The sequence below is a fragment of the Botryllus schlosseri genome, chromosome 6 (assembly GCF_051294905.1).
Source record: "Botryllus schlosseri isolate E-star chromosome 6, Bs_hap1, whole genome shotgun sequence".
Lineage (NCBI taxonomy): Eukaryota > Metazoa > Chordata > Ascidiacea > Stolidobranchia > Styelidae > Botryllus > Botryllus schlosseri.
The window spans coordinates 9,212,009-9,235,087 of NC_137241.1; the positions used below are offsets into that span (position 1 = coordinate 9,212,009).

A 23,079-nucleotide genomic window follows, 5' to 3' on the forward strand; every position below is an offset into this window, starting at 1 on the left:
ATGTGAGTGTCCTAATTAGAGTGGGTTCAGTAAGAAGGAAACTATAATTCTAATGTTTCAACGTATGTAGAGAACTCAAATACCTCCACTCAAGCTAACATCTGATTTGCTTTACGTTTAGAATTAATTATCACTTTGACTATAGATAACTAACCTACGTAGGTTAGTTATCTATACTTTGACGGCGCGTCGAATTACCTATTACTGTACGATATTCATGAAGTTGTAAGTAACTTTCGGATAGGTTTGCATCATTTTGATAATTCATATCGTTGTTGGATATAGGGATTGCAATTTTAGTATGTGACACTCCAAAAAACTCCTGCTAGTTACTGAATGGTTATTTACAACGTAGTGCACTGCTAATCAGTCAGTCTTAATCGACGACAATTCGGTGAGATCTTCATTGAATACCGCCCATGCAACGCTTTCCGCATAGCAGTTCGCAACATAACGATCCATCATTCGGGCAATCGCTGTCTGAGTCGCATTCCGGGAGGGTGCACTCTTGAGCATTCTTCATTCTCGGCGATCGCATATTAGGACACGCTGAAATTTTAAGTTGAAAGTCAGCGGTAACGCTAACGCATGTCAATGTGTCAGTGTGTATTACAAGATGAATTAGACCTTGGATGGAATCGAACACAATGCGTAGCTACTACGGCATCATAGTAGCAGACTGAGAGCACATGAAATTATGAATTATATTCAGAGGTGGTCATTAACGAATCTACTTTTCGAAGTAGACTGTAGATTTTGCCCACTTGCACTTCTTGCGCAAAAGGCTATGATTTTATACTACTTCACGCTTGTACTACTTCTACAGTTTTCAGTGTTTTGGCAAAACTACGCCTAGATTACTTACTTTTTACTTGGAAATCGCTAATTCTACATGTAAGTGAGTAGAAATATACAACGTTACTTCTTCTTCTACTGGAGCACAAACGGAGACTACATTGACCACCTCTGAAGTATAAATTGATTAAGCGAGAATTCCGACCTGTGTGGACCGCGAGTGTTAGAACTTTAAGCTCCGTCCCGGGCATATGTGAATATATGGAATGTAATACATGCTATAGCTATAGCCTACTGTGCGGAGATTTGTTATCAATAGTGCGATTTTTTGATCTAAAAACGGAAGATTCTGATCTTGGAAAACGTAATGTTGACAAAATTTTGCCCTCATGTATGTAAATTAGGCGTTTTCGCACATAATGTTTGAATTGTACCAGACATGGGGTGATTACTTCATGAATGTAATCGATTGCGATTACGATTACTTCTGAATGACGCGAATACGATTACGATTACAGCAAAATCAGGAAGTAGTCGATTACGATTACGATTACATTGTAAAAGTAATCACGATTACTCACGATTACATTTATTTTGCATCTTAGAAGCTATGTTGGAAGACAATATATGGATTGCGCTGAAAAGGCCTAATGAGATAACGAACTCCCTTTAAAAGAGTTGCATCATTTGTTTGTTACGTCATAATGTATCCATTGCCGATTTTCATGGAGGTCAATTTATCGCGCCCAACGATTTGCATTCTTGCCAGAGCCATAACTGCCGCACCCGAAATTTTCCAATAGGGTGGAGAACGAGTTCGACGCGGACTCAAAAAGTATTTCGTAAGCCAACATAAGTTATAGAGTATTTTCGAGAGATCTAATTAACTTAAAAATCCTCTCTAGATCAATGATTGCCAACCGCGGGTCCGAGAGCTGCATGCGGCTCTCAGCTAGCCAACTTGCGGCTCCCCTTGACGTTGGAAAATCCGACAAAAATAATAAAAAATCAATATATAACAGAAAAAATGATATTAAAAAATTTCACTTGCTTTGCTTGGAATCTGGAGTTTATAATTTAGGTGAAGACCAATTCCTTTGTTGTCGAGTAGCGATTCTCTACTCAGCAACGATTTCGGTACTCAACTCACGTCAAAAAGTATGCTCGCACTCAAATGCTTCTGGATCTGCACTCAAATTTAAGTCTGCTCATCACCAGACTTAATTAAGTGCAGGATGTTACAACACGTTTTACAACGCTATCTGACCAGCAAACCAATGGATTATTTGACTTGATTGTTAAGTTCAACGGCCGCATTGAATAAATGCTTTTTAACCATGATGAAATGTTTTCAAGTCATATTGTAGTTAATGTGGCCACTGACCCTATATAGTAATTTACAACTTGAGTTGCTAGACATGCAGTCAGATATAAAGACATGACAATTTGTTTATGCGTCTCACGAAAGTTTTTCTTTTAGTCTGCTACGCTTGAGTCACTACAATATCTTTTGATTATATAACAAACCGGAGGTCACGAATTAAGAACATACACTAAAGTAATTATAACAAGAAACCAGAGGTCATAATTATGAATTACTTTGCCCCAGCTCTACAGGTAGGTAATTGTGTGGCGAGATAGCGCAGTGGTATAATCCACGGCTGCAACACCAATGGGTCGCGGGTTCGAGTCTGAACGAGGTCGACTTCGGAATTTCTACCGAAGTGTTGGAGGTTTATCTAGGCTCTTCCTCGCCGCCTCACCCACGTAAGCGGTGTCTTACGAAATACTTAGAAGTGGGCCGTGCTACAAGTCGTCAGATACGGAATCGAAAATGCATAAAATCGGCCTGGTGTAAATGTCTGTGGTAGTCGACAAACACCATGATTACCTCAAACAAATAAACTCTACAAGTCTATCTGACCATCGCGGGATGAGAGAGGATTAAAAATTAATAGTAATATATTGCAATTACAAAATTTCTTGACGAAATTCAGTCTTCAACTTGAGATTACCGCCCTACGGGGGCCAAAGACCAACCTTTGGACTGGGAGGACGAATTGTTGTTTTGGTCCTGGTTCCAGCTACAACCCACGCTAACGTGATATATAACGCCCGTGGTCATGGCGGCAGGTCCCAATGTTGAATAAAAATTATGAAATGACGATAGGCACCCGTTTCAAGTAGAGTCATATGAGAATAAGACGAAGCGAACATAAAATTCTGCCTTCAACTTAATACAGATATTGTACTGCAAGCTGCCGTTACGAAAAATGGCAAAACGGCTCGCTTATGATATATATATCACCAGCTGTTGAATTTTACTGTTTCGTTGTGGAAATCGCAATGTTTTATTTGACGAGTACAAAATTTCAAATCTTTGTCCGGTGTACGTACGTACTGGATAGGCCTACTGCTCGCCAAGCAGCAACGGTCAAACTGCGTTTAACTAAGCATAAGCATAACCAAACATCAATACATAAGGTACTATTTTATACTATAGGCAGAGCGGAGATAAATGATACTGCTGCGAGGTAGGGGCGTGTGGAACGCGTTGATAACCTGATATACAGCATGGCGGGTGTTCTTACAATCCCGCGTCGCCGGATCAAGGATAATCTGAGAATTATCAACGAAAAATTCGAATAACTCCGCTTCTATAAGTCGGAATTGACTCAAATTTGTTTTGCATCGTCTTTGAAGACAGCTCAACAATTTCATGGGGTTGACAGAAAAATTTGAGAATTTTTATTTTTTTATTTTTAATAATAATTTAAAAATTTCAATTCAAGAATGCACGGCCGTTACTGGTTGGAATTGAGTCAAATTTGGTGTGCATCGTTTTCTTGGACAACCTGACGATTTAGTCATTAGGCGAGTGAGATTTGGAAAATTTTTTTTTTAGAACAACCCTAATGTGCGTGCGTGCAAGCGTAATTGATTCCCGCTGATAATTAATTCGAAAAAAATCGAAACCACTCATTTTATTTCATACACCCCCCTTAATTTTCGGCTGGCTGCGTGCCTGATCACGTGAATTTCTCACGGAGGAATCAGAGCAAGGTATCATGTCGGCATCAATTCCAGTATCAGCTTCTCGTCCTTCTAGTACTCCAAACCTAAACAGAAGAATGGTCAAAAGGAATGTAAAGTCGTTGAAATTTCCGGGAAACGACCTGCCAACCTTTAGGTTTGGACTCTCTACGAAGCGCTGCTTACTATTCAGCCCACTTCTGTGGAAGCTGAAAGAGCATTCAATGCATGTGGACTCTTTGTTACAAGATTCCGGTCACGGCTGCAGGATGCCACAATTGATGCGTTGTGTCTTATAAGGAGGGCGTTGCAGAAGCAGTGAACATTGAATTTGCGTGGTTTTTCTCGTATTCGCTCGTACTGCGCGTGTACGCATAGGTCTAGGCTACTCTACAATAACACTGTGTAATGATTTTGCGATCCGTTTTTCAAGCAGACCTCGTGAAATCGAATGTCTAACTTAGCAGTTATTATCCGGTTAACCGGTTAGATGAATTCCAAATATCCGGATATATCCGTTATCCGGATAGTGAAAATTATTGATATCCGAACTAACCCTACTTCTTACACAATGACGCGCAAAGCTAATAGGCTGCTTCTGACGTAATAATGAGCAGTGGCGTTTGAAAATCAGACGTTTGTGCTGTCACGAACCTGGTATAACACATTTCCTTATTCACGAATGTTCAGTTTATGTCATAGTCCTCGTACAAATAAAAAGTAATCGTTCTTTCACAGAGAAATCGATTAGATATGGGAAGTAGTCGATTACGATTACTTCGGAATTTTTTCGAATGTAATCGATTGCGATTACGATTACTTGAAAATGCTGTAATCGTCGTAATCGATTACGATTACTAATCACGATTACCCCCTGTCTGAATTGTACTACTTATCTTCATTTCTGGTTTGAACTGTCTGTCCTTACGAAGCAGTGTGGCCTGAAAAAAACTTTATGACTTAAAAACTGACAAATTTTTAATTATCAATAATTAATGGACAGACATCCGGTTTCTTGCATTTTTGAATTGAGATATAATATTCGGACCGGCAGAAAACTTGTCGCAGACCGGCGATTGAGAACCACTGGTCTACATCACAATTTTTCATCATGCGCGTCTTGATATAAGAACCAATGCCCACGCAGTTTTGCTTCAGTTAGGATATTGCGGTACGTTGATCATAACACCATGTCGACCCAATGTCTTTGCTTCATTTGACCGTTTGATTCACGATGATCAGACGATGGGCCGTCTACAACGGTAGGCTACAAGGTGTAAAATGTCAAGCGATAAGTTCACCGACAGTTGTTGTTTGTGATATACATGGTGTTTGTCGACTACAAGGGTCATCTACATCAAGCCGATATTACTTATTTTTGATTCCGTAATAACTGCCGACTTGTAGCACTGGGTGGTCAAAGTAATCAAGAAAGCTACTCAAGTAAAAGTAGAAGTAGCGACGCAAAAAACTACTCAAGTACGAGTAGAAGTAGTCATTTTAAAAGTAACCTAAATCTACTTAAAGTAGAAGTAGAATTGACTGACTTTAAATCTACTCAAGTAAGTAAGTGGCTGTGAAAACGATTGTAATTCTTTCGCATAGACCAGTGATTCCCAACCGCGGCTCCCAGAGCCGCATGCAGCTCCGAGGTAGTCTTCTTGCGGCTCTGAGTGACCTCTAAATATGCCACAAACATATAATAGACAACAGTTGTTGTTTGTTTCTATGAATAGTTATTGTTAATTTCTGTATATGAATGCTAAAATGAGGGATATTAGTTGTTTCTAAAGCCGTCCAAGGCCGCTTCTGAAAACGGGGAAAGAGAATTCTTGCAGACCAGCGTCAAACGCTTGGATGAATAGTGAATACCCGGCAGACAAGGAGATGTCTTGAGTTCTGCTGGTCATATACCTTTACATATCGTCTCTATGAAGAGTAAATTTAGACACAATTCTACTAGCATCAAACTAACGGCTCACAATCAAGTATAAATTGAAATAAGTTCAATATTACTCGTATACTCCCGCGCAAACTTGTGCATTAAGTGCTGGAATGTATGAAGAGCTATCACACAACGACATAATGATAATAGTATGTTGTAGTAATGATATGCATTTTCAGTTTATTGCAATGTATAGCCCTCGCCAATCTGCGTCTATCAATGTTAAAATAACCGATAGAGAATCTATATAAGTCTATGTGCATGCTGTTGAATTAGCTGCATGGTGAGATCCAGAGGTAGGCTATAGCTACCTTTAACTTTTCGTTATAAGTGATAGCCTAGTCGAGTGTTTTCATGCCGCTCCATCCGTACTCTAATGTTTGAAATGCCGATCCGACGTCCAAATAGGTTGGGAACCACTTGTATAGACTGTCAAAAGCTGCAAATTGAGCAATGCGAAAGGTGCAGAGCTTGATTCATATTGATGGATACCAGGAGCTGCCGGTATAAATTTTCGACAGCATTTGCATTGATATGGGAATGCGATACTAATCCTCTGTTTACTCGAACACCCCGATTTATAAATAATCCCGGTAAATCGCCCTCCCACATATTATAAGGCCCGTAGTTTGGTCGAAGAGAAACACGGAGAAGTGGTGTCTGATACGGTGTTAACACTTTGCGCGATTAGTAAACGTTAATAAAAAATATGGCTGATCGTAAAAATGGAATATAGTGTAGCTTTATTTTCTGAGAATAGAGGCAATACTACATTTGTTTTTATACTTCAACGTTCTTCTGACAAAAGAACTGAAATTAATTAGAACTCAAAGTATGATACTGGGAGTTGAAAGAGAAATATAAATACTACTTCTAAAAAGCGGAAAATATAATTCATGTCTTTTGTCCAGAAAGTTTTAACAGTGGTCTGCTAAAACAGGTGTAAAGCTAAGAAAAAGTCAGAGTCCACTTTCCCGGTTGAGACACGCCATGGCCTGCTAGATTACGATATGATTGGTAAATGATAAATTGCGGAATGGTCGTTTCAAACGCTATGATGGGCCATATTTACCGTTATGAAATATCTCATATGAGCGACAATGTGGTGTGAACGGAAGTACGGAACCACGTAACCCGCTACCTATAAATTATATTCACCGATACGTTCGTGAAATCGTATTAGTCTACTGTGCGCGAAGCGCGACAAAACTTCTGGGCTTTAATCAACTTTTATGAAAATTAAATATTGATACTCCGTGAAAACAGCCCCGAAATTGCTCAGGCTATCTTTCTGATTAAAGGATTAAAGTACTTCTACTTGACAAAATGAAAATAGCGAAAAGTAAGTAAGTAGATCACAAATATTACGAAATAGAAGTAGAAGTAGGGAGAAATTAGATCTACTTGAGTTAGTACTGAAGTAGCGGAAAACTACTCGAGTACTTCAAAAAAGTAGAAGTACGCACATCAGAGCACGGCCCACCTCTAGGCTTTTTTAAGACACCGCGGATGAGATGGCGAGGAGGAGCCTAGATAAACCTTCAACTCTTAATTAGGAATTCTGGAGTCGACCTCGGTCGGACTCGAACCCACAATCCATTGGTGTTTCAGCTGTGGATCATGCCACTACGGTATGTCGCCACACTTCACCGACAGTGCAAACATCTACGATACAAACGAAATGCAGTTTTTTTGACTTTGTAAACAATTTTGACAATTTTTTGACCTAACGAAACAAATTTGACAAAATTTTGACTTTCAGACATGTCACAAAAAAAATCATTATAGTTATGACATGCTAACATCATGCACTTACTTGGTACATCTTTGCAAATCATAGGACAGTTCTGGCCAGGTTTCGCGACACACGGGACGACTTTGGACACGCCGTTGCAAACTGAAAAAACAAAGTTTAATCGATAACGCCGCGAATAACTAAATATGAATTATGGACATAAATAATATCAGGGGATGTAGATTGTAGTGTCTGCTGCCGTCATGACAAGTAAAATAAAATAGTGCTATACTGATCTTCATGAATGGCTAATACGAGCATAGCTGTTATTACGCAACTCATCATAAACAAAGCTGATGTGGCATTAGTATAGCTCCATGTTGCCAATTTTATGTTTGCAGAATGCAGGTGCTTTATTACCCCGATTTTCTTCAGTCCAGCAATAACTTTATACATTCAAATTTTAATGACCTATTTAGTCATCATGGAACACTGTAATATGGACTTCTCACAGCTCATTATTAGGGCTGGGCAAAATCGAGTATGTGAGTGATTCGATGCTGAATCACGTAATATGCTTCGAGTCGAGTAACCGAGTATCACTCATTATGACGTCATAAAAGAACGTAATATGTGAAAATTCAACTAGGTAGCTTTTATGCCACCACAAAGAATATAAGGCCTGTTATTCATCACATTAGAGATACTTTGGTCATTTTTCGACCATACCGATTTTATTGCACTTGGTGACAATGTTGTGGGACGATCATGACTTCGGAAATGTGCTAGTTCCAGTAACGTTCGTAGCTCTGTACAATGTTTCGTATGCCACGATACGGCCAATCAAGGTTTCAAGGCTTCAACAGTGAAAATTACTATCGGAACTATTACTCTCGTTGATAAATTGACTTCCAGTGGCGATGAGCGTATAATATCAGTACTCGAAAAAATCGTCTTTTGCTACTCAACTCGAATCATCACAATTACTTCTCATAAAAGTTGAGAGTAAAACTCAGACTTTTCGTCGCGCTTCGCGCACAATGGATATGGAGTGACCAATATGATTTCACGCAAAGATCGATGAATATAATGTATGTGGCGGGTTGCGTGGTTCCGTTCACACCGCATTGTCGCCCATATGAAATATTTCATCACAGTATATATGGCCCATAATAACGTTTGAAACGGATGTTTCGAATTCTAGCATTTACTTATCATATCGTAATCTAGCAGTCCACGGCGTGTCCTAATCTGTAAAAATGGACTCTAACTTAGGGTTGCCATACGTCCGGAATTTCCCGGAGATGTCCGGAATTTCACTGTTAAAACTGCGTCCGGGAGGAATTTCTAAAATATGCCTAAATGTCCGGAATTTCGAAGGTTTGAAGTAAGCTCATATTTTTTTTGTAAATCAACCCAAACAAGACTATTTTTGGGCAGATTTTTGCTACTTGAAATTGTTCTTCGCGCTGCGCGCGATTTAGTATCATATATATTGGTTTTAATATGGGGACTACCGCCCTCGCAAAAACTGCGATCAAAAAATAAAAAACAACAACATTCATTGACAAAAAGAAGTGTAATTGTAATCGCAATTACAAGATAACGGTATTCATAGAGTCGTCGTTTTAGGTTGTTTGGATGCTTTATTCAAAGATGGTGGTTCTAAACCTGGGGGTAATTCGCCTTTATTCTGGGGTTCGCGAAGATGTTGAACGTAATTAGCTTCCAAAATTGGCTGTGAGTAAATCTGGGCAAATGTGCCGACCTTTATAGTTATCAGCTCATCAAATTTTGAGCTGGGCCACGGCACATTTTGAAATTGGAAATGGATTCGCGACCATAAAAGGTTGGAAACCACCGGATGTGTGGTGTTTATATAGCTCAGTGGTGAAGTGCACACCCGCATAAGGCTGATAAATGAACTTATCGGCGTAACATTGAACATGACTTAACGATGTACAATTGAGCCCCTTGCATTTTCGAAGCCATCATCCTCCACAAGCTCTAATCTACCGCTCACTCTGATTATGTGGGCGGAGAGAGGATTAAAATTATACAGTAATATATGGAAGAACCAATATTATTGACAAAATTCATTCAAATCATTTAACGACCAGATGTATATAGTAAACCCCCATAAGTTGCATCAAATACCCTACGATGGGCCCAAGATCAGTGTTTATTTGGGCGGGATGGGGCTGAAAATATGTGGTTTTTGCCCAGGTTACAGCATACAATACACAACCATATACTCCTGAACCGGATCACGACCACCTCGAGTCGATGGACAAAGCGTTGCTGGTGTGACGTCATATTGATCGACAAAGCGCTCACACCTCATTTTGAAATCCGCTAGTGGGCGCTGAAGAGCGTCCGGAATTTGTGAAACAAAAATATGGTGACCCTACTCTAACTTTTTTTTAGCTTTAGACCTGTTTTAGCATACCAGCTTTGAAACCTTTCTGGACTAAAGACATGAAATACATTTTCCGCTTTTAGAAGTGGTATTTATATTTCTCTTTCAATTCCCAGTATCATAATTTGAGTTCTAATTAGTTTCAGTTCTTTTGTCTGGAGAACATATACATGTTGAAGTATAGAAGCAAGTCTAATAATGCCTTTAATTTCCGGAAATAAAGCTACACAATACGACATTTTTTCGACCCACAATATTTTTATCAACGTTTACTGATCGCGCAAAGTGTTTACACCACGGGTGTCAAACTGAAATTGCGTCGCGATCCGGGTTCACGGCTCTAAATAACCCGCGGGCCGGACCAGTCAACTGATTCCAAAATATTACCTCCTACCCTTGCTTTTCACTTAAATATTTTAGTATCAAGCATATAAGGATAATACACGGCTCATAGAGGTTTTATTCTAGCAAGTCGCAACACCTTTACTCGTGAACAATAGACTTGGCAAAAATATTATGATTGTTTGGCTGAATACAGTTTAAGAATAGGGCTGGGCAAAATCGAGTACCTGAGTGATTCGATTCTGAATCACGTAATATGCTTCGAGTCGAGTCGAGTAATCGAGTATCACTCATTATGACGTCACAACAGGATGTACTATGTCGAAGTCCAAATATGAACCTTTTATGCCACCACAAAGAACGTAATGCCTGTTATCCATCACATTAAAGGTACTTTGGTATTTTTTCGACCGTACCGATTTCATTGCACTTCTTAACAATTTATTTGGATGATAATGACTTCGGAAATGTGTTATTTCCAGTAACGTTCGTAGCTTCAAACTGTGCCTGGTATGCTCAAACACGGCCAATCAAGGTTTCACGGCTTCCTCAGTGGAAAATAGTATCAAAACTATAATTCTCGTCAGTAAATTAACTTTCAGTTGCGAGGACCGTATAATTTCAGTACTCGAAAAAATCGTCTTTTACTACTCGACTCGAATCATTAAAATTACTACTCGATTCAGATTCGAGTACTCGAATCATTTTGCCCAGCCCTATTTAAGAACCGATAAAACAGTGGCGCTAACGACGATATAAGTTGGCATATTTCTGTGCTTCCTTTGGTGTAGTCGTAATAGGGCGTCAGCCAAGCGTATGCGCTGTGCGGAATACAAGATATTCAACTGTAAACGCGGACGTTCGAATTTAGGTTATTATTATGAAATTGCATATCGGGTTTCTCTCAAAGTCCGGGGACCTATTGGGTGGAAAGTGACACAGCATCGCGATCATCGATATTTGGATTATATATTTGTGTACCTGATATATATCTTCTATGTAAACTACATATAACGGTGCCGTGTTGGCGTTTTCCATTATGTGAATAACTACTTTTTGTTCCGTTTTTCCACAAAACTCTGAAATCAGTGTGCACATTTTGCGTTTTTGAATTAGAGAGAGTGAAACCACAACGCCGTAGTCGGTGGTAGCCGGGGTCGACTCCAGAACGACAACAACCTAAATGTTGGGAGGTTTATCTATGCTCCTCCTCATCATCTCATCCGCGTAAGCGGTGTCTTACAAAAGTCTGGAAGTGAGCCGTGCTACAAGTCGGCAATTACGGAATCAAACATGGAATCTCGGCCTGGTGTAAATAACCACTGTAGTCGACAAACACCATGAATACCGCAAACAACAACATAATGTCGCCTGTGAACTGAACATGCTCGGCATTTGCTGTCTTGGGGGAATATTCAATAGAAGTATTTCCTGCAAAAAATCTCAACATTTGTTACACATGTGCTGGATAATATAAGCATTATTTTGATCTACTCAGAATTGCTTCGCGGGCCAGATGAAATGGTCTGGCGGGCCGTATGTTTGACACCCCTGGTTTACACCGTATCCGATACAACTTCTCCTTATTGCTCTTCGACTACACTATACGGGCCTTATAATATTGGGGAGGGCGCCATACCATGATATTTTCTAAAACGGGCTGTTCGAGCAAACAAAGGATTAGTATCGCATTACCAGATCAATAATAGTATTTTCATCCCATGATTTGGACGAATGCTTATGTTGTAGAAAACCGGATACCCGCTGGTATGCATCAATATAAATCAAGCTCTGCACCTTTCGCATAGCTCAACTTGCAGCCTTTTACAATCCATGCGAACGAATTACGATCGTTTTCACAACTACTTACTCACTTCACAAGTCAGTCAATTCTACTTCTACTTCAAGTAGTTTTGGGTTGCTTATGGACGAAGTACTTCTACTCGTACTTGAGTAGATTTTTCCCGTCGCTATTTCTACTTCTACTTGAGTAGCTTTTGTGACTACTTTGACCACCTCTGGGTTTAATTCATTACCCATTTCACCACAGATGAGTAGATCGACTTTTGATTTTGATGTAAATATAGTAAGGATGTTTAGCAGACATATAGATATCATTAAATAATATCTACTTACTGCAATAATCATGCTCTAGGATAGGAATGTCTTTCGGACAGTACAATTTCTCCGTGGCTTCAGTTTCCAATTCCCTTCTTGCCCCGATCGGGATGATAGCGAAAGGTACCGTCGAAGTGGTGGTTGGGGGCGTGGTACTAGTAGTTGTTGTTGTTGTCGTTGGTGGCGGTGGTGGTACTGTTGTTGTTGTTGTTGTAGCAATAGTCGTAGTTTTAGTTTCGGGAACAGCAGGTGTAGAATCCTCGGACTGATGATTTCCCGCCAATAACCGTAAAATCAGAGAGTGGTGAGTGGAGGTTGAGAGTTCGTTCACGGGGCACAATAACGGGAACCTGTATTGCAATGTTGCAGAATTACCAATATGCTGATAATCAGTGGGATTCTGCCATTCAAAGATTGCTCAAAGGTATACCTTTTCCTTTATAGGTAGGGGTCTGGGCAAAATGGAGTACGCTACCTGGGTGATTCGTATAATTTCAGTACCCGAATAAATCATCTCTCACTACATGAATCGAATCATTCGATTGAGATTCGTTTACTGGAACCAATGAGTTCAGGCAACTGAGCCCTATACTCAGCGTTGCCCTAGCGTCCTTGTTTCTGAGATTGGTCCTTGTTTTGAAAGGCCAGGTCTTAGAAAACTCGGCTGTACTTATTTTTAAGAAATATCCTTGTTTAAGACTTGCGTCCTTATTTTGTCTTATTTTCAACAACTACAGAACTGCGATCGGTTTCCTCTGGTATCCGTGTTGCATAGTATTCTCAAATTATGCGTTTGCTTCGTGATTTTATGACACCCGTGGTGTAGGCCAGTGGTTCTCAACCTTTTTCATTTCGCGGACCGGTAAAATTTCAAAAAATATTTGGCGGGCCGGTGGACCTTCAAAATTGAAATCAACCCTGAATGTAAAGTATGCGACCATTTTTTTACAACTATGTTAGTAGAGAACGTCATTTTGAGGGTTTTATTTGTAATTAAATATGATCATGATGGTATTCACGTGATTTTACGGTACGGTACGGTAAAATCGTCTTGCCCAGATAAATTGCTAACGCGGAGAGTCGATTTATAGATAACTGCTGACCTATGATTAGATCCGCAACACGTGATTAACGGTTGAGGACTCAGATGCCGCTAGCGATTGCTGGTCGCTTCGTAAACAAATATTGTATGTCACTCGGACATCATATCTGGGGTGTGTTCGTAGTGTGTTCCGCCACTAGTACATCATACCAGGGGTAGATTCGGACTGTGTTACCACTCGGATATCATTTCGTTGGTGTGTTCGTGATGTGTTGCGCCACTAGGACATAATGTCCTGAGTGTGTCCGGATTACGTCTCCACTAAGACAATGTATCTAGGGTAGATTCAGACGGTGTTCCGCCACATGGACACCACGTCTGGGGGATATTTGGAGTTTGTTACAACTCGGATATCTTATCTGGTATGTCTTCGCATTCTGTCTTCCGCTACTCGGACGTTGTATCTGGTGTAGATTCGGAATGTGATCCACCACAAGGACAGACATCGTGACTGGGGTATATTCTGCCTGTAATGGCAACCCGAACATCATGTCCGGTTATATTTGGACTGTGTCGGCACTGGGACACCATGTCTGGGGTATTTCGTACTGTATTCCGCCACTTGGGCATGACGCCTGGGGTATGTTTGGATTATGTTGCTACTAGGAGATCATATCTGTGGTATGTTCGCGCAATGTTGCGTCACTAGGACATCACATATGTTTGGTATGTTCGGAGTGTGCTGCGCCATCCGGACATCATGTCTGAGATAGAATCGGACTGTAATTGCCATTCGGACATCATGCCAGTCCGAATCTACCCCAGATATGATGTCCGAATGGCGGAACACAATGCGAAAGTACTAATGACGTGATGTCCGATTGGCAACATAGTCCAAATATACCCCGGACATAATGGCGGAGTGGTGGAACACGGTGTGAATATACCACAGACATGATGTTCCAGTGCCAAGATAGCCCAAACATAGCCTGTCATGATGTCCGGGTTGCCACACAGGCAGAATATAGCCCAGATAAAATGTCCGAATATACACCGGATATAATGTCCGAGTACCAACGCAGTCCGAACATACCCCTGACATGATGTCCGAGTGGCGGAAGACAGTGCGAAGACATCCATATATCAGGGCTCGTCAACCGGGTGCATCGTACACCCGGGGTGTACCAAAACTAGAAAAGGGTGTACTACTCGAATGGGGTGTACCGGAGTGTACCAGATCCGCATTAAAAATTGACCGAGGACTAGCTATCACTATAAATAGGCGAGTTTATGCGCGAGTCTATGTGATTTTGGTGCATGTATAGTACGCCTGCAGCGGATGTTCTGTTGCTACGGATAAAAACGTTAAGACGCAAGGTATATCTCAAGAAATCAGGGTTGGAACAGAACACCACAAGGGCTCAGTTGCCAATTTTAACATGAGCATATTACGTTCAGATGGGCAATCACGACCCCGGAATGCGGCCGTATATGCCATATATCTAATCGAAATACGGCCGTGATTAGTAAAAAGGATGAACATCAGTGGATTAGGCTTACTACGGAATCAGTGTGTTATATACGGTCATTGGTCAGTGGTGTACGAGTTTCGACTAAACATTAAAAGGGTGTACCACGACGAAAAAGGTTAAAGAGCACTGCCATATATGATATCTGAGTTGCAACAAATGTCCAAACATGCCCCAGTCCGTGTGGCGGAACACAGTCTGAATCTACCCCAGATATGATGTCCGAGTGATGGAACACAATGCGTACATACCTCAGATATGTTGCCCGAGTGGCAACAAAGCCCGAACATGCCCCAGACGTGGTATCCGAGTGGCAATACAGTCCTAATCTACACAGACATAATGCTGACTGGCCGCTGGCATACAATATCTGTTTACGTAGCGTCCAGCAATCGTTAGCGACATCTGGGTACGCAACCGTAAGTAACGTGTTGCGCATCTATCCGTAGGTCAGTTATTTATAGTCGATTACAGTGTTTCGCGCCGAAGTCCGTGGATTAACCGACCACGCCAACTTGAATGATATTCTCTTCTTCAACAATGTCTTGAGAAGAAGCGTTTCGGAGTCGGACCAAGCACCTTGCTCATTTGACACTACCACCATACATGCAATACGCTGCACGAAAACACCTGGCAACAGCGATACGGGGTCATCTACAAAATGAATGAATCGAAAACGAATGATCGTGCAAACTGCGCGCTTTAGCGAGTCATCTCGTATTTGTCGTTCGCATCATCACCGGAGACGGCATGAGCTTCAATAAGTTAAATCGAACATGTTTCCAGGTCTCATATCACCTCATCATGATGATCATATTACCTCATGAGGTTCTGAATATGTTTAAAATTTGATGTTTTATTTATTTCATCAATTGACAAGCGTCCAACATTTTGCCTCTTGAAATTAAGGGTAAAATTTTTAAAATAGCTGGCGTACCGGCAGAAAAGTCGTCGCCGACCGGCGGTTGAGAACCACTGGTGTAGGCTACAAACCACATGATTTGACTTGTAAGTGGTGAGATAGCTAGGTCGGCAGTGAGTGGTGTAGCAGTTTCGGCTGTACCAAGCTATCGCAGCGGACGTCATTTTAGCAGTAAACGGCAGTACCAGGTTTCTGCTGTTTACTCTGCAGCAGAATAAGCTGAGGGAAGGCATTTATTGCATAGTGAAAAATGGAAGCAGTGCAGTCGACACTTCGGTTAAACAGTAGTGAAGCTATAAATCATTGATAAAATTATCTAAATTATATTGCACGTATAGTTTTAGCTACTAATAAGGCTTGAAGGGCGAGTGTTTCGCACATTGCAATATCTGGAATTGTGACATTAACCTGGAGGCCATATGAAAGAGCGCCATTTCAACCCCCACACTCGCTTTTTAATGCTTATCTATTTTTTCGACTGTCCTTATTTTTGGGTCCATGTCGATGGCAACCCTGCACTTATAGACAGAGGCGGTATACGTCGGTAAATTGCTAATCGCAACTAGTACTATATGACTATAATGACGTCACAAATATGTGCAATTTTCGACGAAATAGTCCATTACCGTAATACGCAGGGGATATTTCTATTGGTTTTAATGGCAATTTCCCTCGTAAATGCGATAAAAACTTACCCAAAAACTACCTTTGCTTGACAAAATGAAAAGTATTGAGAATCGAGTGGTTTTGCTTCAAAAACCGAGAAGTCGAAGTCAAGGTATTCTATAAATATAGGCATTCGAGCAAGTAGATAGAGGTTATGTCAGTACTCCGACCACCTACACTTACAGAGGCATGTGCAATTGATGCGCATAAAGCGTATCACACCTATTTTGAAAACCGGATATTTCGTGAGCTTACTAACTATATCAATTATATTTTCGGGCCAGTCTATTATAGCGATAAGAATCGAACATCTCTGCTACAATGGCATTAATGACTAGCTTACGTCCCTCGTCCATATTTGAGTTATAGTATTATACAACTCAGAATGTTGTTTGAATGCAGTCTGGCTTAAAAATCCCAAAAGATTAACAGGCACAGTAAGACACTTTATGTAAAAAATAGGAGGAAGTCATTGTCATCATCGTCAATGAAAAAGTAACTGCTAACGACCTTCAAACTGCGTCGCTATTAGGTGACTGAATTTAATTTGAATCTAAACCAATCAGCCGTAGGCTAAAGCCTAGTAGAACTACTACCTGACGACAGATGATATGATCGATTACTGTTTACCTTTTAACATATACTTACTGATAGCATGCGTTGTCAATCCCAAGATACTGAGCGAAATGTGGACATCCGCAGCCGTGCACGCACTTTCCGTTGCATCCCTGCGCGGCCAAAAGGACATCGAGGGGATTGAATTTCCAATTTCGCAAATCGTTCACAGACATGGCCTTGCAATGCTTCGTGCAAGGGAGGCAGGAATGATACACTTGATTTTTCGGGCATCCTGAAATGAACGTACAAAGCTGTAAAAAGGTACTGCTACTGCGGGATGCTGTGACCGTGCAAACATGATCCAGAAATTTAGTCATTTGACCTGAATGTTGAGTTATCCGACAACAAGCGACGATATGGCACGCGCGTGCCGGTCGGTGTGGAGTCTCCTGCAGGTTCGCCAAATATTTAACAATTTCATATCTCTATTGCAAAGGAGTTGGACGCATTCCCGTTAATTAGAGAAATGAAACATCAACTTTTAAATTAAGTGAAATCAGGGCCAGACCAATAAAATATCTGAAAAGGGTCGATGGAGGAAAAAGCTGGTTGAGAACAACTGATTTAGATTGATTGATTTAAATTGGGAATGTATTTCACTGCATCCTGTCGCAATAAAGACTCGTGGACTACTCCAGACTTACCATACGTTACAATGCAGCAGTTGTACCAGACTGTTTCAAAGTACCCTATGTACAACTCGGTTAAGATCATTTATTTGAGTAGGAAAATATTACTTTTTAAATAAAACTCGTTAAATTCCGACAGTGCAATTTAGCGACATTTTCAGGGGTATGAAACATTGAAGTCGCATTTTGCTCAAAGGAAACCGAATGATCAAAATCAAGTTATTGGTTTTTAACATGGTTTCGCCCTATCGAAAAAAGTGCACTAAAAAGTGTTGTTTCCGGTACCTGTAAGACATTTGCCATGAATCTAAATTTATTTCTGCGCGCGCTATTTTTAAAGTAAAACATAGCTCGATTTATATATGCTTGGTGATAATAAGAAATAAATACTGAACACATCTGATTATATAGGCGTATATATTTTGCCCTAAGTGCACGCTGCCATATATATATATACATACTCACTTGGACAAGGTCCCACATTACAAAATCGTTTCTGGTGCAGCCGCGAGCAGGAGTTGAGGTATTGTGAAAAGTAATATACTTGCTCTTCGCTTTTCAATGCGCTACAAATCGAATTCGAATTAGACACAGATTTGGCTGTAATGAATTGAACTCACTCAAAAATAGTAATGCCGGCAAACGTTGCCAACATGCTGTTGAGCTTGCTGTACAAAGCAGTGTTCGGAGCCGCGTTGGGGCTGCATTGGCGGTACCTGGTAGTCTCTCCCACGTCACAATACTTTGAGCATCTCGACCATTCTTGCCATTGTTGAACGTAGACTAAAAAGGCAGTGTTAGTTTTTTAGACTTTAGAGTAAACTGATTTTCAAAATCGTGATAGTCATAGTCGTATATAGCACTGTCTGTGACTGAAAAGATTTTCTTATTCGTGATTGTAAGACATGAGTGGTTGCGGCGATCATCACCGCAAGGGGTCTTGTGCACCACAGCCGCGGTGAAAGTTGAGAGCTTTCGCTGTCGACTGTATCAGATCGCAGATTTATAAGTGAACAAAAAAAACCACGTGATTTATCCGACCACTGGAGTGAAGAGCTCCGGAATAATACAGATACCGAATATTGTACATGTAACAGTTATTAATCGATATTTTCCGGTTATGGTCAGCTTTTACACGGGGCATTAGCAGATTTCTACTGTTTAAGGAGCATACCAGAATGCAAGTACAGCATAATCATAGCGTGTGTGTGTTGAAACCGTGCATGCAATTTTGAAGAAGTGCGGTTAACGGGGAGAGACTGCGACTGGCGCGAACTAGGATGAGGAAATTTTTGTAAAATTTTCACACTTTCCGACCACATCTTGGCCATGTTTATGTTTGTTTCAAAGTTGATCATTGTCAAGATATCGCCGAAAGAAAATGAAAACTTTACATAAAGTAAATTTACTCAATACGTGTCAAATGAACGTAAGCAACTTATATTTCGCAGCGACGATATGTGCATAATAGTTGAATCTAATACAGACAACAAAGACAGAAGATCGTCACTTACAGCATTCATGAGTGTTGCAAGGCACCAACTTCTTGCTTTCGAAATTGCATTTGCTTTGATCCGGAGAATTCAGGCAAGTCCTGGACTGGGTCAATGTTCCGCCACCGCATTCCCGGGTACATCTCGTTACTATATCCCATTCCGACGTTTCTAAAAGGAAATGATATGTGAGGCTCCATGTTAGTGCCAAAGCAGCAGTTTCCAATCGTGGCTCTCTCTGCCGGGAAGGGCCCAAGTTTGGTTGGTAGCAAGGACACTGAATCACGGGGATCTTTAATGAAGCAACTGGCAGTGTATCAGCATCAGTATCAGTATCAGATTGTTTATAATTTTTATCATTTCAAAACACCGCAAGACTGCGATATAGTGAAAGGATAGAAATGTGTCGAAAGGGCTTGGGGTAGTCTCTGAAATCAGACACCCACCTGGGCCTAGGCGATGTAAAGAGGATGAGGCATACACACTGAATGAAGAGTAAAAGAAGATAATACTAAAGGAAAAGCGACGAAAGTTTGTGTGATATAACAGGTAGTCGTATTTTGATCTTTCAGACATGCTAGAACTTCTTCCAGTAAAAGTAGAAAGCGAGAGTCCTGACGGTATTCGAGCAAGAAATTTAAAGAAATAGATTGCACGGGTGGATTACCGAATTATGTCGATGCGAATTGAATTGAAAAATTGAAAATCCGAAGCCGGAAAAAGTTCTAACCGTTAAAGTAGAAGAGGAAATAGTCGGAAAATGCTACTACTTGAAAAGTAGTGGAAGTTGACAAAATACACTTCAGTACTTCCGCAAAGTAGGAGTACTTCGTTTCTGACGACCTCTGCCTGTGGTGGTGCAGGAACTGCGGGAAATTCAATACCAAAATATTGACGTAATGAAGCGCTGTATCTGAAGCGTCAGAAAAGGCGGGGAAGCAACACACATCAAGTATATAGGCTTATGCTGTACAGAAAACTCACGGCATTCGTGTTCGTTACATATTTCTTCCTCTTCTTCCACATTTCTTTTCCCGTACTTGATAACAGTGAACAGATCGTACGTTCCGATCGCGAGTTGATCGTAGCACTTCTCCAAGATCACATGCGACCCATCCGCCAAGTCGGAACAGGACCGCGTCCTTGCCCTTCTACCACCTCCGCAGACTTTGGAGCATTGCCCGAACGCCGACCAGGGCGTGAAAGCGTATTTGTGATCTAGGAGAACCGGGAAAAAGCGATGTTAACTATTAAATTTCGACGATGACGGTATTTTTTGGACTTCGCTATCACAAGTTATGAATTTCTTTGTATGGAAGACATAGATACTCATAATAACGAGACAGGTATCTATATAATTTGGTTCAGCCAACAGTAAGTCAGCAGTAAATTAAACAGTTATGTATGAAAGTAGAAATAAGTATTTCGCAAAGTTTTAAAGATTATTAGTCCGATAGCTTGTGTGCACGTTACCATCTTTCCATTAGATTTTGCTAGTCTGCATAAACTTTATAAGAAAAGGCCTAAGACATTATGTATATGTAAGATTAAATTTGATATCGATCATGCGGTTTTCAGATGCTGTATCAAATAGGGTTACAGGCAATAAAATTTCGCTGAGCTCGACTGATGTTTTAATAAAATCTACTAAGGATCCAACCGCTACTAGGTACCAACAGGCATCGAAGGAGTCGAATTAAACTCGAGGGCACATAGTAATTTTCTCTGCCCAAATTCCCTCAAATTTTCTGCAAAAAGAGGTTGTTGTTCCCAACAGAACTGGCATGTCTCATGACGACATAGCGCAAAGTATATTCACTATCCTCTCAATTCAATAATATAAAGACAGCTTATACCGCAATTTTACCAGTAAATATATTTCCAAATTTCTGTTCGAATGTGTGACAAAGGTCACCATATAGGCCTAGTATGCGGTGCGCCTATACGCTTGGACGCCAGGGTGAATATTTTATAGGGGCAGTTGAAGATTGGAGGCACCAAAAGAACGATGACGTCCCATCGAGGATATAGGATTACGCAGAGAAAGCATTAAGCTGCAGCGTCACAATGTTAGGCCTGTGTCTGTAGTAGGGATGGTCTGAACGCGAGGTTACGTTCACGTTCGGTGTGCGAACCTCAGCAATTTGGTGATTCGCAAACGAACCTTGGTAGATTCTGCACTGCGAACATTTTTCATATATTACAATTTTACGTTCGCGTTTAAACGAACCATAACCTTTCAGGGGTTCGCACCATCGCTATGTGTAGTCAGTATGTGTGTGTGTGTGTATGTATGTGTGTGTGTGTGTGTTCGTGTGTATGTATGTGTTCGTGTGTGTGTGTGTGTGTTCGTGTGTGTGTGTGTGTGTGTGTGTGTGTGTGTGTCTGTTCGTGTGTGTGTGTGTGTGTATGTGTTCGTGTGTATGTGTGTGTGTGTGTGTGTGTGTGTATGTGTGTGTGTATGTGTGTATGTGTGTGTGTGTGTGTGTGTGTTAGCGTGTGAGTAATTAAGCTGGAATAAGGGAATTAATATTCCAACGATATATTTCATACACTACGTGATTCCACCCACCATCACTCGCTGTGTCCTGTCCGAGCGGTGGAAGGAATTGTCTCATATAAGCATTCGCAAATTCGTTCGAGGATTGCTGGAACAGGGGGGTAAGAGCATATCCGTAGTTTATCACTGTGCTACAGCATAGTAGTCCAAGTATACGTGCTACAACGACCATGATATAACAGCCGCAGACCTATATCACATTAAAAAATGGAGATGAACTGTAAAACAGGAATATAAGCCGACAGTTAGGCGCAAATATGAATCAAACGAATCCCTATAAATTACTGTCTAATTTCGAGTATATAGCCTATTACATCCAGCCTTTGGCAATAGATGCTCTGGGGCAGTGCTTTTCAACCTTTTTGAACTCCATTCGCACTTTTATTGTGAAATAAATTTCATTCGCAAAAATTAACCGAAAATTGTTGTATAAAAAGAAGACGAAGAAGATACTTTACAACATTTTGTTCAGATGTGCAACAAATTCGCTATTATGTAGCTTACGCTATCAAGTGTCTCATTGAAAAGGCAACTTTTTTCGCTTGTTCTAATTTCAACTATTCCACTAAAACCCTTCTCGGTCAAACAAGTTGTTGGGCTTTGTACAAAAACGTCTGCTAGTGCTGGGATGACCAGTTCCTAAAAATCTGTTCTGCACTCCTATCCAAAATACAGCGTATTTTTCGCGAGTGAATAAAGGTTGCTGGCAGAAATCGTTTTTGAGAGCTTGCACGAAGGTCCCGAAGGCTCCAGTTTGTCGAAACGGTGAAAAACTCACATGTTGCGTGGAGGTTTTTTCCTTATGCCTCGGAAAATAAGGTCCGAAACGATCAAGCAGAATAAGCACATTAGAGCTCGCTGCCTTTTGATACGTTCCTCCAACTTGTGTTCTGTTTTTTTTTTCGATTTCCCATTTTTTGTCTCGCGATTAATGAGAAGAGCAAATAATCTCACGATATCGTGTGTTCTGCTCTTTAGCTCAATCTAACTTGAGAATTCATAACAGTTCAATAACGGTAAAGCAGCTTTTTAGACTACCACCACAATCTGAGTTTTTGTGGCATCTCGCGACCCGAGCCTCACCCATGAAAAAGAATTCATTTTTAATATTACAGTAGTTTGCTACGATTTTACGGACATGTATGAAATATACAGAACGCGCACACCCCAATTCTCTACCCAACAGAGCTCTTCAAAACATGTCTGTCGCACGCGATTTCACATTATGGTGAA

The 23,079-nt window shown here is 40.7% G+C and overlaps 1 protein-coding gene across 1 annotated transcript; it reads right to left on the minus strand.

Annotated features, from left to right (window-relative positions):
* Positions 1-325: 325 nt before the first annotated feature.
* LOC145440860 (uncharacterized) lies at positions 326-22,522 on the minus strand. Its single transcript, XM_080318628.1, has 9 exons — positions 21,859-22,522; positions 20,271-20,504; positions 19,308-19,457; positions 18,414-18,576; positions 18,259-18,359; positions 17,195-17,396; positions 12,406-12,737; positions 7,590-7,670; positions 326-549 (listed from the first exon to the last, which is right to left on the minus strand). Exons 1-9 carry the CDS (start codon positions 22,016-22,018, stop codon positions 404-406), a joined length of 1,569 nt encoding a protein of 522 aa, XP_080174754.1. The 5' UTR covers positions 22,019-22,522; the 3' UTR covers positions 326-403.
* Positions 22,523-23,079: the final 557 nt, after the last annotated feature.

Excerpts from the sequence above, each read along its gene's own strand:
- LOC145440860 (XM_080318628.1), bottom strand. The coding sequence starts at position 22,018 with ATGGTCGTTGTAGCACGTATACTTGGACTACTATGCTGTAGCACAGTG. Across the intron at positions 18,360-18,413 it reads GCCGGCATTACTATTTTTGA|CGCATTGAAAAGCGAAGAGC; the intron begins GTGAGTTCAATT and ends TTCGATTTGTAG. Across the intron at positions 7,671-12,405 it reads CCTAGAGCATGATTATTGCA|TTTGCAACGGCGTGTCCAAA; the intron begins GTAAGTAGATAT and ends TTGTTTTTTCAG.